Below are 16,995 nucleotides of genomic sequence, written 5' to 3'. Positions count from 1 at the left end.
CGCTATAATTATAGTGATCTTATACTTGATCTATCTACTTACACCATAGTGATGCCTACTTATAGATATTAATACCTACTTACTTATTTTTACGTGTCTATGCCCCTTCTGATGCTTTATTGCTACCCATCTGTTTTCACTGGTCTGTGACTGTTTGGTTGCTAAACAGGGCGGAGGTTTGTTTTTCCATTTTGAAGCCTTTTAACAATTGTATAGGAGTAAAGTTGGGTTTTCCACTCTATGACCCTTTTGGTTGCCATATTTGAGGTCGAGGGTGTGGCCCATTCGCTGGCCTTTTAAGTTGCTGAAATGGTGTAAAAAAATCATCGGGTGGCGCAGTTAATTTGCGGATCAGATTTTGGCCGGCACTATGGCATAATTTCTGGCTGATCTTTAGGGTGGAATATCTTGGCTTCCTGTGATTAGCTTCGTGCGGTTTTGTGGTCATTTGAAAGAGGACGTTGAGAGCTTTCTAATGATGCTAAGATCGCATGAATTGGATGCCTGGATGCCGAGTTATTGCGTCTCAAAGTTTTGGAAAAAAATATGGATTATAGTGCTAAGCAAAATTAAGCGAATCTATACTGCGCCTTACTGTGCCAGTCACGTGATACTGTTCTGGTGCCGGAACACCCTCACATAGTTGCTTCCCTCTCAATTGCCATTTCTTGATTGCCGGATGAGGCACAAAATGCCGAATTTGCAATCCATCTATTTGCCGAAGACATTTCACAATCCATTCCCTCACTTTTTTGATTAAGTTAGGGGATGAAAGCACGAAGTGCCGAATTGGTGACCTAGATGTGCAATCCTGCCTTCCATAACCCTTTTGATTGCCGAGGATGAGGCACGAAGTGCCGAATTTGTGCCCATTCTTGCAATCCCGCCCTTTATATGCCCTTTCTGATTGCTGTGTGAGGTTTCTGTGCGAAGTGTCGAATTGGTTCAGGCTATATCGCTTTCATATCTTTTTTCGTGTATTCTCCTGAACCTTTCTGCCTTTCCGGTCTCTTTCCTGCCTATCGGTGGTAGGCCACTCAAGTGAAATTTCTCTTTTCTTTCCTATATATAATTCTGCTTGAGTGGGTATTCCATAAACTTGCTTGTTTTCGCCTTCTAGCTCTTGTTCCTGTATAGTTTCTACTCTGGGATACTTTGGAGTACTACTACATCGATTACTTTTAGGCATTATTATATTGATTACTTTTGGTACTACTACTGATCCAGTATTTTGCCCGCGCTAGTAAGCATATTCGCTCAAAATTATATAGAATTTTTATTTTGAACTTTGCTAGTTTCTCTGTTATTTTATACTGCTTTCTTGCATATACACCATGCTTCTTGCGCAAAAAAATGCTGGGTCTAGCCCATTTATTTGTTCTGAACTGCTTGAATTAATTTTTAGTAATCTCAAGATTAAGGATATACTATATTCCTGTCTTATTGTGAATTATCAATGGAATTCTGAAGCATTTTGAGTTATTTTAAAGCAAAAAGAAAGGGAATTTCGTGAAGATCTTGATTTTATCAAATATCGGCTAGACTGTAGTGAACAAGAAATAACCCATATTTATACAGTTCTCTATACTCCGCGTTATGATTGGATTACAGCAGGAGAAGAAATTGCAAATGTTCATGCAGTAATCAAATCCCATATAAATAATCTTACAAGTATTCTTCCCTGTCTTATTAAGTCTTCTGTCTTACGAAACAAATTTCATGTACAATGGCAAAATCTTTATAAACAAACGAAAAAATTGTTAAAAGATATCGATCTACTTGATAATATCAATAATACATAAAAAGAGCGAATATATAGACAAGATTGTTGAGCTGTATTGTCAAGTACTCTTAGCCGAAATTGCCACTTCCTGCTAAGAATATTGGTGATATTTATTTTTTTACTTATGCAATAGTAGTAGCCAAGTTTAATTTTACTTTCAAACTTGCACCTGGATTTGCATATATCCAGATCGATTCTTCTGACCAAACTAGTCCAGAGCTAATGATCACTACCGCAAATTTCTGTACGTGATATTATTATTGTCACCTATAAAATGCAAGATGATATTAACACTAAAGCTTTGGCATATGCCCAAAAGCGTGAAGGAAGATGCTTAGCTAAAGTTAGTTCTAATACATATTTATGGGCATGTAAAAAAGGCCATCAATGGGAGGCGCCATATAAAAATATGAAACAGAATTATAGATGGTGCAATATTTGTCCTAATATACCAAAAAGAACATGCCGGTATATATTTGAGGATTTATTACATAAAAAATTTCCACCCCGAAAGCCTAAATTCTTGGAGGGATTACATCTAGATGGATACAATGAAGAGTTAGGCTTGGCCTTTGAATATAGTGGCAATCAACATTACCAAATCGTCCCTTTTTTCACCCACAAGGTCAGATGAATCTAGACGCACAAATCTGGCGTGATTGGAAAAAGAAAGCGTTATGCTATCGGGAAGGAGTAATCCTTATTACAATCCCTTACTGTGTAGTAGACTTAGAAACTTTTATAAGGAGCGCCTTGTACGCATTCGGTTATCTCCCAATACCCACCTAGGAGGTAACATGGGCTCTTCCTTAATATGCATCAATTGTTCTCTCACGAAAGGGCGTTGGGGTCCTGATTCATCTAAATAATATAAAATAGGCATTGGAGGATTCTTTCCAACAACAATTTTCCGAATCTTATGCAGGCTGGGAGACCATATCGGATCTGTTATTCTGCGTCGTTCGAAAGGATCGTTTTCCCACTCTCCAGGAGCGAGCAAAAATCGGATAGTAGTACCCTTTGGTAGTTGTGGTTCATCAACACCTATTGGGCGATTATATTTTACTGATGGTTTGGAATATATCTGCTCAAGTTTTGTGGCGTCATTAGGACTCATCCCAATCAATCGAGTTTGGGCTATCATTCATATTATCAACAATTTTTCTTGCAAACCGCTCACATTCTCTACAGCGCTTACCAGTAGGCAGGAGAAACTCTATTGAATACTGATTTTTAAAAACTCTTAATTCGAATAATCCAGCATAACGGTCGACCATAGCCAAGCTTGTATGCCTGAAACGTGCTATAATTCTTCGGATCTCAACGCCTACGTTCATCCATTAATAAAGTTACGTATCCCATAAACTCAGTGCCCTTATCACATTGCAATTTTCGAGGCCAGTTGAGAGGCTTATCGGGATTATTATATATACTCTTAAATGCTTCCGCAACTTCCTCACTGCTCTTTGATGTTAAAAAAACGAAATCTTTATATCTAGTCGCGCAGTCTATAACCAATAGTACATAGTAATATATTGGACCATCATCTAGTAAATTTGTATCCACATCTTCATCATATGGTATTTCGATTAAATCACATTGGTGCACAGTATTTGGCTTTGTGATTTTAGAGTAACTGGTATAAGGTATATGCTTTGGCGAAGGACGAAAAATTTGATACATTGCTTGGCCCTCAAGCCATTTTTTTATATCAATAAATGGAAAGCTGTAGCCGGCTTTTTTACAAGCATCCCATAATCTCTTAACATTTTGATAAAGACCTTCAGGACGATAATATATTTTTTGCAAAGCAAGATGCCAGTCTAAATCATGAGCTTTTTGAGGATCGATATAAATAACTGGTTCCCCCATTCCAATTTTTTATAATTACGAAAAAAAGTTAGTATCTATGAAGTTAGATTCTACTCATTAGCTGAGGCACTCTTTTTCTTGCGCTTCTGCCTAGCCTCTATCTCCTTTTGTAAGTTCAGTGGAGTGTCAAACCTTAGGGGGATTGCAAGAGGATCATCTTCTGGCCTAGTGAGATCAAATACAACAAACTCGCCTTTTCGAAGGTAACTATTAATAACCATAGATGCACCCTTTACATCATCAATATATCGTCCAACAATCTTAGACACGTCTTGGATACTGCTACCAGAGTTAAATAATACTAAATGAGTCGAGTTTTCACGTTTGAATGTATCGACTTTATGATACTTTTGCGTAATATATATACATGAAATATTTCGGTGATGCCCATTCCCAAAAAACTGACCAATACGATTTTGTATATGATCTGGAGCGAGGCACAGATCCTCAAAAATAAATAATTTACTTCTTTCGGGTGAGAATGTTCTTGTACTAGGAATTCTTTCGGGTGGAATATAACTGAAACTAATATTCTCATAGTAAGGCGCTCTTGGGTCTTTCAAAATCATATTATATACGTATCTCACATATGCCCACTTCGGTTCATCAGGATGATACCCACAAATAATTAGATCATCACATTTGATGTAGCGAGACCCACCTTTCTTCCCTCTTTGCACATATTCATCCTTATCATTAAGAACAAGATTCGCAAGTAAATTAGTCTTACCTGAACCACTTCTCCCAGTGACCAACATGCTGAAAGGCCATGTCATTGCTGGATGTCCAATATTTCGGGATGATTCATGTTTAGTGACCTCATCCATATCCAAAAGACGAAGTTTCATAGGAGGAGTCCCGGTTCGTCCTTCCGCGTATCGGATTGGGCATAACTCTGATTTCTATTTAAGCGGTATTTTATAGTTCGAAATATTTTTTTCTTCATTTGTAGTTAAGAATTTCTACGAGAGAATACACACCATAAAATGCATATGATTAGTAATACTATTACGAAGATGATTGCATACTGAAAAAAGAAGGAATTAGTTTCACCTGCTTCTGGTCCAGTAATAGAGTGCAAGTGGGGTAATGCTAAAGTAGTATTGGAGATATCAGTTCCCCCAATTACCTGCAGGGTCTCAAAAGAATCAGGACTGGTTTTTTTTTCAAAACTGGCTAAGTGTTTTTTTATATGAGTATTGGCCTCATGAAGGAGGGAATCTTTCTCTGATAATGCCTTTTCTAGGCGAGCATTGGCATCTTGAAGGTGGTGGTCTTTTTCTAATATTACTTTTTGCAACACCTCCAATATATCTTCCTTAGCAAGTTTTTTATCAAGTTCCATTACTTTATCTTTGAGCCCGAGCTCGCAGACAATACTTCTTAAATTATCATGAAGCCAATCTGGTAACTTTGGCATTTCTACTGGCTTTTCTATCACTCCTCCCATTACATCCAAATCATAATACGTACGCTCTAGATCTATGTCCTCCAACTTACCTTCCAATTCACGTATTTTAACCTAAGAGAAAGAATCTGGACCTTGTCAGCAGACGAAGCTTTCTGGGCCAAAGTTGCCTTTCTCTTTAGTATTTTAATATTGGATTTGAGCAATTTGATTTCAGCAGAATATTTGGCTTTGAGCTCAGTATTAGCTGTATTCAGCCGACTAAACTTATTGTTAAAGCCTGAACAGATACGATTAAAATCCTTCACTCGCTCTAAATATATGTCCTGCAGGTCTTTATAATCATTAGCAATATCAGAAGCAGTTTTGATGTTACCGCGCAATGCTTTCTCAAGTTCTGATTCACGGATGCTACCAAGCCGATTACCCGAGGAGGTGTGTTTACTTAGTGGACCCTCAACCACCCCTCTATTTTCGATATCTCTTAAAGTATGTACATTGGGCATATTTTTTTCGGCTTAATCATTAGTATACTAAAAAAATATGAGCAAAATTTTGAGACTGCGCAGTAAGCACTTTATTTTTTATGGATACTAGCATATTACCAATATTAGCATAGTACTGATACTACCATATAACTGATACTAATACTACCGATACTATCGATACTACTATATTATCGACACTAGCATAGTACTGATACTACCATATAACTGATACTAATACTATCAATACTACCGATATTAGCATAGTACTGATACTATTGTATTACTGATATTACCATAGTATCAATATTTTTTGTGGATTTTTTATTTATAGTGAAAAAAAAATCTTTAGAGATTAGTTACTAATATGATTACACCCCCGCTTAAAACACATATTAGTTCCAGGGCTAGATACTTATCCTCCGCAGATTACAAAGATATCATGCAATATCGTGATATGAAGTCTAAACCTTTAGCTCAGCTAAGTAAAAAATATAATATATCGAATAGTCGCTTATATCAAATTTGGAGAGGACAAGAGTTTAATAGCATTCAATGGAATGATTTAGCAGTCACATTACTCCAACAACACGACCGATGAAGGAGCAGGTAGAGGGAAGAACAATTAAATGATGAGCACTAATCCGTATTTTTCTTTCAGCAAGTATGAATGTTATAAATAAACAGAATGAAGAGCACCAAGCTGAAAGAGATTTTCAAAATAAATTTAATACTGCCTTTACAGCACTAGAAAACAAGATACAAGATGCTGAAATTAGCAAATCTACTGATCCGGTTTCAGAAGAAAGTGCAGGTAGTAAGGCAAAAAAGACTGGAGGAAAGAAACGATCCCAAGGGGGTCAATCAATACCTGGAACAAAAAAAGAAATTATTTCGCCTACTGACTCCTCTGAAGATGTCTTGGATTTGTATAAGAGAACTGATAATACTTTAGAAAAAATTAAAGCATCAGGTCGTCCTCTTATTTCCAAATAATTATTCGTCCTATTCAATCCGACTGCGCGAACTATTATAGTATTCTATGATTTCCAAATTCGATTGAATGCTAGAAAATAATGCCTTTTCGAGCTCTTTCATACGAATTGCCATATCTTCATAACTCATACAATTTATGCATTTTTTTTTAAGTTCTTCTCACCAGTTAGACTAGAAGAATCGGTAGATACTTGGTCCTGATCTTTTTTTGGCGGATCTTTGACTACCGGAGCCTTGCTAAAGGTTGGGATAATATATGCCTTTCCATGTAACTTTATGCGAAACTGATTTTTATTCGGCTCGGGGACGCCTTGAACCTTCTGAATGTTTGACATACCAAAAAATAGCATTGGTTCTGTTTCACCATTATCAATACGAACAAAATTTCCAATAATGGTGATCGTCTTATCTTCTTTATCCTTCAAAGTAACTGGCACGTCTGTATACCATCCTAATGAATCGGTGATATGCTTAGAATTGCCCTTTATGGCAAAATTAGATGGTTTATCAGCCTTCCATCCAAGCACCTTAATTGCTGGGTCATTTATACCACCGAACTCACTGCCGGGATCTAAAAAAGATTCAGAAATAGTTAAGTCATTTATATTAGCATTCAGATATTGTAAAGATGACAACCACTCATCTGATTCTTTCGATTCCTCCTCCTGAGCCTTTCGAGACAAGCACATTTTTCGTATCAGTGGTGAGAGCTTAGACAATAGCTGATCGTACGTTTCAGGTTGGCTAGATTCTAGGGGTGAGATTGCATTAGTATCACTGGCCAACTTATCATTTACCTGTTTTTTTTTTCCGGTGCATAATACCACCTATTTTCTACTTTGTCATAACCATTTTCCTCATTATCTGAATCTGGAGGCGTATATTGGGGCTGTGTAGATGGAAGTTGAGGATAGTAACATTGAGTAAAATTGGATTTAGCTACAGGATTTAACTTTGGGCAATTGTTTTTCTTATGCCCTTCCTGTCCGCAATTACTGCAATAAAAAGGCTTTCGAGATTGATCATTAAGTGATATCCTACCAAACTTATGTCATTCTTTGACCAATTTCATCTATTTTTGACTCTAATCTATCGATTCTAGATGATTGCAACTTTTCTGGCTTTTGCGGTTTAGGAGGTGGCCCATAAGCTTTTGCGACCACTCTCATTATTTCTTCCCTAGTAAGTGTATCGGGGAAAGGATTAGCGCTTTCATATGTATCAAAGAAGCTGTTCCATATTTTTAGGAGGAACTGGTGGAGGTATCTTTTTAGTTTGCTGGGCCATTTGTGATTGGAAATCGGCTTTTTGTTTTTCTAATAAAGACTGGTATTCAGTTTTTTGCTGTGCTAATGCATTCTGGATTGCTTTTTGCATATCTTCTAAAGATATTCCATGCTGTTGTGAGGCTGAAACAGGTGAAGGTTCATATATTTGCCAAGATGTTCGATTAGATACTAGCGGATCAGATATTCTATCTCTTTTATGTCTAGCTATTCGGCGTAATTCTATCTCATAAAGCTTTTTAGCTAATTCATCTAATGGCAAATGTTCACCAATATCTTCAGCTTTTTCAAGCCATAAAAGTGGTAAAGCATCTAAGAACTTTCTACGTAATTCTTCAGGTCTATAGTTGGCTCGTCTACCTATTCGTAATATTTTTCTATATAATTCATCTATAGTCGTATCTCCCTTTCTGATTGTTCCATACATCAAATCCCGAAGTTCCTCTTCTACTGTAGGAAAATGAGTTTTTAGCCACCATACGGCTTGACCAAATCGAATACCAGCTACAACTACTGTAGTTCCATTACCAGCATTCGGTAAATTAACAGGAAGATTAGTAGGACGACCTCCTGCTATGCGCCAGTCCTCGTCCCATGGACCTTCTACAGCTCTTAATTTTACTATTGCATTTCCAGGTTGTCCGAGTGCCTCATTTAATCCATCAGCACCGATCTGAATAGCTGTACGCCCGTTTACAGCTACCAAATTGGCTTGTCCTGTACCATCAGTCAGATTAGTTAATTCCCAATTTGTCTTTGTAGTAATCTCTTCATCAAACCATTCTAAGGTTCTTCCCTCATACATGCTCTTAAATGTCCTAGTGCCTGAGCTCTTCCATTGCCCCCTGCACCTGCTGGATCTATTCCCCGATTTTGCAAGTCTAGTCTAAGTTGCGCAAGAAAGTCTGGGATACTATCATCCCAGTCAAAATATGGATGAGATATTCCTGCCATGTTTACTTGATTAGGTGGATTATTCTGAAGCGCCAAAATTTGTCCTTACAAATTTAAATTATTCTGTCGCTCTGCTTGGGTCTTATTTTTCCATTTCTCGTATCGCTCATAGAGCCTGTCACGATTAAATTCTAACAGACCTATATTCCCTCTACTTCGCTGTAAGTGATGGGCATTTCGCTGATACAGCAATTGTAAGGCAAATTTTTCCTGTAGCAATATACCAATACGGGTTCGCTTTCCTGTTATATTGTCTAACATTCTATTTACTTGATTTTGAGCATTGGTCCGCAACTGATAAAGGTCAGCAATAACCATTTGTTCCACTCCTTCAGCATTTTGCCTTCGTATAATTTCATTATCACGCTCAGCCTCTGCATCATATCGCCTTCGTTGCTCACGGACTAAATCCTGATGCCAATTATTCTCTTTTCGGCGAATCTGCCTTGTCGCCCTTTTTATTTGATCAGCTAAGATTTCTCTACCTATTGTTGTATTATTCAGATAACCATCTATAGCATTTGCTAGCTCCGTGATGGTAGCCATTTCTAAGGTTGCTTGCCGAAACCTAGGGGTTTAGGCAAGATGGCGTTTCGCCGAAAAGCGAAATTCTGCCGAAACTATATTAAAGTTATATTAAAAAACTGGCGAAACTTTGGAGAAAGGCGAAACTGCCGAAACTTATTATAAATGCCGAAACTGCCGAAACTCTGCCGAAACTATAATAAATCTATAGTAAAATTTTGACGAAACTAATCGTAGGATTTTGAAGAGGTTTAGACAAGCAACCTTAGCCATTTCTAAGTTAATATTAGGATTATACAAGTCTGGAGAATTCCCTCGTTCTGGCAAATTTTTTCGTGATGAGATGGTTCTGATCTGGCATCGCAATTTCTCTACCTGCTCCTCAGAATCTACTAACAGACTCTCTATACTAGAAATATGTTTTTCATTATCACGAATATCCTTCTTAGCTTGATATAGTTGCTTTTTTAGGCTGGAAATTTCGGATTTTAGCTCTACTATCTCCTCTTTCGAAGCATTCTCAAGACGTTCTATCTCACCATTAAGAGTTTGGATTTGCCACAACGGACACATTCACGTACTAGCTCCCTGATCTGCTTTTCATTTTGGCAGTTACTATCAACTTCTGCTTGCAATTCACTACAAAGATGGTAGTTATCTCCTCAGGATTCAGCTTTATATTCTTCACATGTTCTTCTCTGCCTTGGATGGGGCCTCCGAAATGCCATTCTTTTTTGTGATTATAAAAGAGAATGGGAGAACCTTTGATTTATATTGATCCTCAGAAAGCGCATAATCTTGACCAGGATCTTACTTTGCAGAAATACAAGGAAAAATCCTCTGGCCAAGTCTATTAATGAATAGAATTCGACTTCATAGATGCCAGCTCCTTTTTCTGCCTCCAGCACTTGCATCTTCAGATCTTTGATCTCATAGTGCATTTTCTTATTTGCAGTAATCCACTCTCTATATTCCTTTTCTATGTCATGCATAAATTTCTCAAAAGTTCGTTTATTATAATCGATCAGGTGCTGGGATAGTACTTTAAGCTCATTCATAACCCGGCGATTATTCTCTTCTTCATAATCATGCTTTAGTGCCTCTGGCCAAGTAATATCATTGGTTTAGGACCAATTATCTACAACATGTATAGTCGGTAATGCTGGGGATACATTACATTCTGGCCAGCTTCGAGGGCGCAATATTTTTTATTTCATGAGTCATAGTTTTACGTTTCTTCTTATTTAACGAATTCTCATAAACCTCTAATATGCGCCTCAAATAAGATTCAATTCGTTCAGACTTCTTGGAAATAGATTCTAATGGAACAGGGTCTTTAGAATGGTGCAAGAGTCTCTGGCAAGCTCTCTTGACAAGACTTTCAGGTAGTCTATCAATAATATGTTTATAGTCAGAATGGAACATTTTATTAGATATAGGTTTGCGCAAAAAAAGTTTGCATGCAAAATTCATCTATAGACTATAGTGGTACACGCCTATATCGCGGGTTGCGTCATATCTGGTAAGGGATTGGTTTAGGCTCAGATCACGTGATCAATGGTCACCAGAAGATCTTAACAGTTTTATATTGTTAGTGATTTTGGGCGAACCGAGTTCACCGAAATTTTGCCAAGAAAATTTTCCGGGACATAATGATGTTTCTCGAGGAAAATGCCAAGAATTTTTTTATTATCTAATACACTGCTTTATTAATAATATAACTTAATAAAAATTACATGTATGAAATCTCTATTCTATGAATTTTTGGGGGTCGTAACCGTTACTACCATTTCACTAGAACTATGCTCACTATCCCCAGAGTCAGAACTATATAATATTTTGTGAATCGTACATGCGACGGCCGTTCTCAGAGTTATCAATGCATGTATAAGCGGGTATACGGCACTTGGGGAAGTCATATGCAACGGAATTGTTGCCTCCTCTATTAAACAGTACTTGTAAATTCCTGATTCTTTTCGCATAGCATAAAGTTCTATAACATCGCCTAGAAATGGATCGAGCGGAATATAAATGATTTATGAATATATAAAAAAATAGAAGTAAATTATTCGTACCTGCGATGTTAATAGTGAATATGGTCAGATTCTGCCTCCTCGATGGTTGGTTAAATATCTTTTTAAGGTTTTTTATGTTCCTCGTGGTGTCGATAGAATCTTTGGAAAAACGTATTAATTTTTTGTGATCACGATCCCGCTTATCTTGACTGGAATTAGGTCTACCGGTCTCAAGATAAACAATTTCAAGTTCAGCATTTTTTCTGAACTGGGCTACCATCATATAATCGGCTCTTCGGGCAATTTTACGAGAACCTTTTCGTATGGCACTAGCTGAACTCCCTTCTTCACCCCTTAATTTAGAAAACATTAATTATAGCAGATATGATAGTGGAGTAATGAAACTTTTTGAGCTAAGCCTACCATATATCCCATGCTATCGGGTTTCCTGGTAAATCGCTCATCACTATATTTAATAATGGCGCAAGCACCTCACAAACATATGATCCTTCGTTTATTGATTTCCCCTTCTTTATATATGCATCATATTTTGGCGATTTCCAAACCTTGAGCCTATAATTATTTATTGGTTAATGAGCAAAGTAAAAAATCATATAAACAGATTTTGGCAAGAATTTCTCGCCAGTGACTTATATAGATTCTAACATCCGTTTTGTTAGATCTTGTAATTCTTCGGGCTTATCCAACCATTCTCCATAATTAATATTACCCAAAACCTCGTCTATGTTAATTTTCGATTCTTCATTTTGGATAAATTCTTTACAAGCTTCCATTATATCGTAATTATTCGCTTTTAACTTATATTTTCGAAATGGTTCCTTAAAAATATCGAAGCAAAGTAGGCATATTTGTAAAGGGTTCTGACTTGATATCTAGAACACCTGAACAAATCGGATGATCGAATCCAAGATTCTCCACATTTATTTCCTCAAGTTCTGTTTCTATTCTCTCCCACATGGTTTTCTCATAACTAGCGCTCTCAGTCATACATCGTCCAACGTCACGCTTCAAAGATCGTAAATTTGTATTTGCATCTTCATACCAGGCTTCTGTATCGATTACTAACGCTTCCATTTCTGAGAGTGAACATAGATCTTCGAATGCAGTTGTGACCTAAAATATATTTAAAATTAGTTTCCAAGACTCGTTTGACAAAATAATTTCATTTTACATCGCGGGATCAGATTAGGTTTCCATTTTCATAAAGTCTCAAGTGCCGGCAAAATATTTGATATGTAGATATAGTATAAAACTAGTTACTACTGAGTGGGAAGTAATAATATTACAACGGACATCAGTCTCTTCGCTAGTGATTATACTATACTAGAAAACCTAAAAAAGTATGTAAATACAATATCCATATATTCAAATACATGAAAATAGTTTATCGCCTTACCCGTTTAGCTAATTTTTTCCCGGTACCAAAATTTCGAAGCTTCTTTTTTCGTTCAACATCCTCCGAGGGGACTCGCTCTAAAACTTTTTGCAAAATATTTTCAAAGTTCTCCACCTCCTTTTCGAGGTTGCCTGTCCATTCACCTTTCTCTACTCGTACAAATAATGCCGTAGAAATTCTGACGATATCAAGGGGTTCTCTGGTTAAAAGGAACTCTTCCATGTTTAGATAAAATAAGAAGATAATTGTTAGTGAAAAGCTTGCTAGGCGAAGTAAAAAAAACAATATATGGTAAATTTTAATACCTTTTCGCCATACTGCCTTTTTAAATGTCTTGCATTTCCCATTCACGTCCTCTCTAACTCACATTCATGTTTGGAGAGATAGAAGAAATATGCGAGGCACTTTACGCCAAAATTTTATGTTTAAGAGTAAGACATGCGGAATGTGCATTGTAGATCTCAACATTGCAAAGGCGTTGGGGAATATGCATATACGAACTTTTTTTTTTCGCCTGACCGCTTAATACTAAGACCTGGCAACGTTATATAATGTATTTCTGTCGAAATTAGTGAACCCCATATAGTAGAAATAGCCTGTAGCTCTGGAGAAATAAACTCACAAATAAATGCTATTCCACTAAACGTTGCTAGGGAAAAAATTCGAAATATTTTTGGGTGTGTAAAATTATTTCGTCGCACAAGCATAGAGTATCACTTATTACATCATATCCACTCAACGGGATCAGAAACACGTTTATTTTCTGTCGCATGGCTGGTCTAACCCAGATTAGGCAGATCACAATTTTTATTTCACATAAATTATGAAGGTGATACATTTCACTAGGCGATCACCCATACATTGTAGTGGAGTAAGCGAATGAAAGTAAAAAAAATGATTTATTGTATTATTAAGTAAAGCGTCTTTGGCTAATAATTATACATAAATATAATACTATATTATTTTGATAAAGAATCTATGGCCCGAAAAACTCGGCACACATATTCACAATTATTATTTGAATCTGAGAAATCTATAATGTTAAACTTTCCCTCAATAGTAAAACCATATTCAGATTTAAAATAGTCAATTTCTAGCGAATCACATGGATATGGTTTGCCTGTTATTTTACATCTATAACGCGCATATTCTGAACTTTTAACAAAGTTTACGTTGCCATTGTTATAATATTCATTAATACGGTAATATTCAGGATTCGATAGCCACTTTAACATATAAGACCAATCACCATACGTAACGATTCTATAGCCTTGCTGATGTAATACTATAAAAGCAACTATATATGCTATATTACCTAATCGATTATGTAACTGATCACTCTTCTTTTCTGCCCACTCGCGTGGAATATGACCATCATATAGATTATTCAGAAAAGATTCAGGTAAATCTTTAGCTAGAATTTTTCGATCAATATACCATACATATGGATCATAAATATCTCTTTTACCACGAGGAGATAGAAACTTCTTCTCATCAGGAGTACCATCATTCCTCACCATATTCCAAACTCGTTTCGCCCATGTTTCAGGTCTCAACTTGAAAGTCCTCCAAGCCCGTTGGACAACTTTTGCACTTTCGATTAAATGATTTACAACCCTTTTCCTATCTTCAGGTAAATAATGATAACTATATTTAGTCCAGTAATTACTTAATGTAAAACAATATGTTCGATAAATCTCATCTATCTCGTCAGAACTAAGCGATAATACACTATTTCGGCTTGGCACTCCTCTTTTTTTCACATTTTTCTGTACAGGTTTAGAATATTCAATCCGCCTTTTGACTGTTTTAGCAATACACTCATTTAGGTGAATATTTGCACATTCAATAGTATTTTCATGGATAAACACCAAGGAGTCACATACAGTGCAATAAATATTAAATGAGCGTCTCCCAGCTTTAAATTCCCCATCTATATATACCCTTTCAACCATTTGGATAAATCCATTCTTGGAAAAGTATTTTGGGTTATATTCAAGAAGTTTCTTAAAAGGATAACGAACACGAGAACACCACATTTCTGGTGTTTCGCCACTATACCTATATTGCAGATTGTTTAACGCCTGCACTACTACAGGATTTAAACCAGAATAGTTAGTTTTAACCATTTTACGGATATAGGGACTTTGTAGCAATTTATAGTGAATTTGATAATTTATAGCGGTTTTAAAGACTTATAGCAATTTATAGCAAGTATATTATAATAAAATATCATATTCATTTTTATTCGATTACAAGCATATCGGGGATTTATATAGTGGCTATATTTACAGCGGTATTTCGATTTATGGCATTACGTAATCGTATCACAGGTATCACCCTAGCTCCCCTGGCACTGGTCAAACCTTTTTTTATTATTTATACTTTAATACACCAAAATGAAAAATCTGACCGCTGGGCGCAGTAGTTGAATTGTGTGTGTACGTGTGTACTATATATATGATCTTAATTGATCTGCATTTAATACAGTATATTGCAAAGAAGGAAAAATTCGAATATATATATGCATTATAAGTCACATTACGGAAAAATAAAAATCAGTGGGCAATTATATAATGCCTATGGCTTGTGAAAACTACTATTATTATTTTTATTACATGGAAAAATAGAAATGGCATTGTTGTTAGATGATGCGAAATTTCTACAAGATGAATATTACATAATCAAATTACTGCACATAAAAAATTAGCAACATTAAGATCTGTTGTGTACGTCATGTACGTCGTTTAAGTGCATGTTCCATTTGAAAATGCTTCATAAATCTGTGATTATTAGTAAAGGTTTTCGTACATTTAGGACAAGAAAAGCTAGTATTATCATCATCCGACGATGATGAACCTGAATCTTGCTGTAATCATTTCATGAAATAAATAAGTGATAAGATTAAAATAAAATAATCAATGGTAAATCATCACAACATACTTGCGAAATAGATTCTTCAATCATCCTAACATTCAATTCGAAGCCTGGAAGAATTTCTCGACCGCCGACCCTGGTATCCATATTTCGCCATCCATGTTCATAATGACGTACAGCATTACTATTTTCGTACCATCTCCACGAATGGATAGTTCCCGCCAGTTGGCCGTTATTATCTTGGCCGATGCTAACTAGAAATCCTAACTCCACAGATGTTCCCTGTGCAAAAATTTCATTTCTGAATCTATCGTCAAATACTTGGAATTGTGCTTCACTTTCAATAAAATCAACCTCAACAACAAATATTGGGGTGAAGGGTTGACCTTGGAAGGTCCAATTTTGTAGTGCGTTCAAACCGCGGTCTGTTTGTTTTGGAGTGAAAGAAACGTCGGGTGCTCGAATTGTTCTCTGTCCCCCGACATTAAAATCAAAGCCACCTTGCGAAGAGGTAACGCCTCCATTTTGATGGGTTTCGAAGTTCCAGTTGCCTAACTGTCTTACAATCTCGGCAACAACCTTTTCTCTTGCGTATGGAGTCTGAGGCATTGGGATTAACTTTCCGTTTTTGTATTCGAAGAGGTTAACTGGTTTTCCGTTAAGTTGTATAGTGCGAGTCTTAAGTTGGTTGTTTATATACTCGAACTCTTCAAAGGTATAAACCTTCTTGAGGTCTATGTTTTCAAGATCTATTTTCTCGCAATAAACTTTAGACATGTTCGCCATGGTTATTGGAATAGAGTATGAAAATTTTTAATACGAGAAATCCGTTTTTAACGACTTTACGTTACACAAGTGAACAAGCCAATGACTTGAAGATATAAGTAATCCCCTTACTAATATTATATCCAATGTATGACGTAATAGCGATCAAAAGAAGAACGAAAGTAATAGGAAAGAACTAAAAGCGACAAAAAGAAAGCCTTAGATAAGTAATAATCCAAATAGTAAATTCAGATATCTTAATAATCACACAGACCACGAACGCGATAAAAATCACGAGAATGATAGATATGATATCGGTAAAACTTTCTTTATCAATGAAAGAAGAAGACATTGATTAAAATTTTAAGAAAGAAGTTTAAGAAACATTTTTTTTGAATACTAATTATTATATATCTTATGAGGATGACATCATTTGATTAATTGATTTTGTATACTTTTTTTATGCATCATTGGATTTTACTGATGTTATATTTCGGAGTTCAAAGATATACATATTTACATATGAAAGAACTACATAAACAATGATTTATTTTTCGATTCCTTTATAAAAAAGTGGAGGTAGCAAGCGAAATGTATGATGCTATCAAAGAG

The 16,995-nt window shown here is 36.1% G+C and overlaps 12 protein-coding genes across 12 annotated transcripts; 3 read left to right on the top strand and 9 right to left on the bottom strand.

The window, feature by feature from the left end:
* Positions 1-961: 961 nt before the first annotated feature.
* OCT59_012135 (uncharacterized protein) lies at positions 962-1,189 on the bottom strand (the record flags this gene model as incomplete). The annotated part of the gene is made up of 1 exon (XM_066134266.1): positions 962-1,189. The coding sequence occupies one exon, from the start codon at positions 1,187-1,189 to the stop codon at positions 962-964; it is 228 nt and encodes a 75-aa protein (XP_065989548.1).
* An 868-nt stretch (positions 1,190-2,057) lies between these two features.
* OCT59_012134 (uncharacterized protein) lies at positions 2,058-2,417 on the top strand (the record flags this gene model as incomplete). Its single annotated transcript, XM_025328880.2, has 1 exon — positions 2,058-2,417. One exon carries the CDS (start codon positions 2,058-2,060, stop codon positions 2,415-2,417), a length of 360 nt encoding a protein of 119 aa, XP_025164760.2.
* A 105-nt stretch (positions 2,418-2,522) lies between these two features.
* Positions 2,523-2,900, bottom strand: OCT59_012133 (uncharacterized protein; the record flags this gene model as incomplete). Its single annotated transcript, XM_066134265.1, has 1 exon — positions 2,523-2,900. One exon carries the CDS (start codon positions 2,898-2,900, stop codon positions 2,523-2,525), a length of 378 nt encoding a protein of 125 aa, XP_065989547.1.
* A 2,237-nt stretch (positions 2,901-5,137) lies between these two features.
* Positions 5,138-5,569, bottom strand: OCT59_012132 (uncharacterized protein; the record flags this gene model as incomplete). The annotated part of the gene is made up of 1 exon (XM_066134263.1): positions 5,138-5,569. The coding sequence occupies one exon, from the start codon at positions 5,567-5,569 to the stop codon at positions 5,138-5,140; it is 432 nt and encodes a 143-aa protein (XP_065989546.1).
* Positions 5,570-5,915: 346 nt separating this feature from the next.
* Positions 5,916-6,149, top strand: OCT59_012131 (uncharacterized protein; the record flags this gene model as incomplete). Its single annotated transcript, XM_025330980.2, has 1 exon — positions 5,916-6,149. One exon carries the CDS (start codon positions 5,916-5,918, stop codon positions 6,147-6,149), a length of 234 nt encoding a protein of 77 aa, XP_025164904.2.
* A 65-nt stretch (positions 6,150-6,214) lies between these two features.
* OCT59_012130 (uncharacterized protein) lies at positions 6,215-6,544 on the top strand (the record flags this gene model as incomplete). Its single annotated transcript, XM_066134262.1, has 1 exon — positions 6,215-6,544. The coding sequence occupies one exon, from the start codon at positions 6,215-6,217 to the stop codon at positions 6,542-6,544; it is 330 nt and encodes a 109-aa protein (XP_065989545.1).
* Positions 6,545-6,678: 134 nt separating this feature from the next.
* OCT59_012129 (uncharacterized protein) lies at positions 6,679-7,233 on the bottom strand (the record flags this gene model as incomplete). Its single annotated transcript, XM_025330979.2, has 1 exon — positions 6,679-7,233. The coding sequence occupies one exon, from the start codon at positions 7,231-7,233 to the stop codon at positions 6,679-6,681; it is 555 nt and encodes a 184-aa protein (XP_025164903.2).
* Positions 7,234-7,337: 104 nt separating this feature from the next.
* On the bottom strand, positions 7,338-7,713 carry OCT59_012128 (uncharacterized protein; the record flags this gene model as incomplete). The annotated part of the gene is made up of 2 exons (XM_066134261.1): positions 7,338-7,522; positions 7,608-7,713. The coding sequence occupies 2 exons, from the start codon at positions 7,711-7,713 to the stop codon at positions 7,338-7,340; spliced, it is 291 nt and encodes a 96-aa protein (XP_065989544.1).
* A 52-nt stretch (positions 7,714-7,765) lies between these two features.
* Positions 7,766-8,635, bottom strand: OCT59_012127 (uncharacterized protein; the record flags this gene model as incomplete). Its single annotated transcript, XM_066134260.1, has 1 exon — positions 7,766-8,635. One exon carries the CDS (start codon positions 8,633-8,635, stop codon positions 7,766-7,768), a length of 870 nt encoding a protein of 289 aa, XP_065989543.1.
* A 2,428-nt stretch (positions 8,636-11,063) lies between these two features.
* OCT59_012126 (uncharacterized protein) lies at positions 11,064-12,118 on the bottom strand (the record flags this gene model as incomplete). Its single annotated transcript, XM_066134259.1, has 4 exons — positions 11,064-11,314; positions 11,385-11,677; positions 11,748-11,897; positions 11,991-12,118. 4 exons carry the CDS (start codon positions 12,116-12,118, stop codon positions 11,064-11,066), a joined length of 822 nt encoding a protein of 273 aa, XP_065989542.1.
* A 46-nt stretch (positions 12,119-12,164) lies between these two features.
* OCT59_012125 (uncharacterized protein) lies at positions 12,165-12,963 on the bottom strand (the record flags this gene model as incomplete). Its single annotated transcript, XM_066134258.1, has 2 exons — positions 12,165-12,458; positions 12,742-12,963. 2 exons carry the CDS (start codon positions 12,961-12,963, stop codon positions 12,165-12,167), a joined length of 516 nt encoding a protein of 171 aa, XP_065989541.1.
* Positions 12,964-13,700: 737 nt separating this feature from the next.
* Positions 13,701-14,870, bottom strand: OCT59_012124 (uncharacterized protein; the record flags this gene model as incomplete). Its single annotated transcript, XM_066134257.1, has 1 exon — positions 13,701-14,870. The coding sequence occupies one exon, from the start codon at positions 14,868-14,870 to the stop codon at positions 13,701-13,703; it is 1,170 nt and encodes a 389-aa protein (XP_065989540.1).
* Between the last annotated feature and the right edge of the window lie 2,125 nt (positions 14,871-16,995).

This window comes from Rhizophagus irregularis, chromosome 2 (genome assembly GCF_026210795.1).
Source record: "Rhizophagus irregularis chromosome 2, complete sequence".
NCBI classification, from domain to species: Eukaryota; Fungi; Glomeromycota; class Glomeromycetes; order Glomerales; family Glomeraceae; genus Rhizophagus; species Rhizophagus irregularis.
Note: the sequence above shows the minus strand (reverse complement) of the source record. Positions and strands in the feature narration are given on the sequence as shown.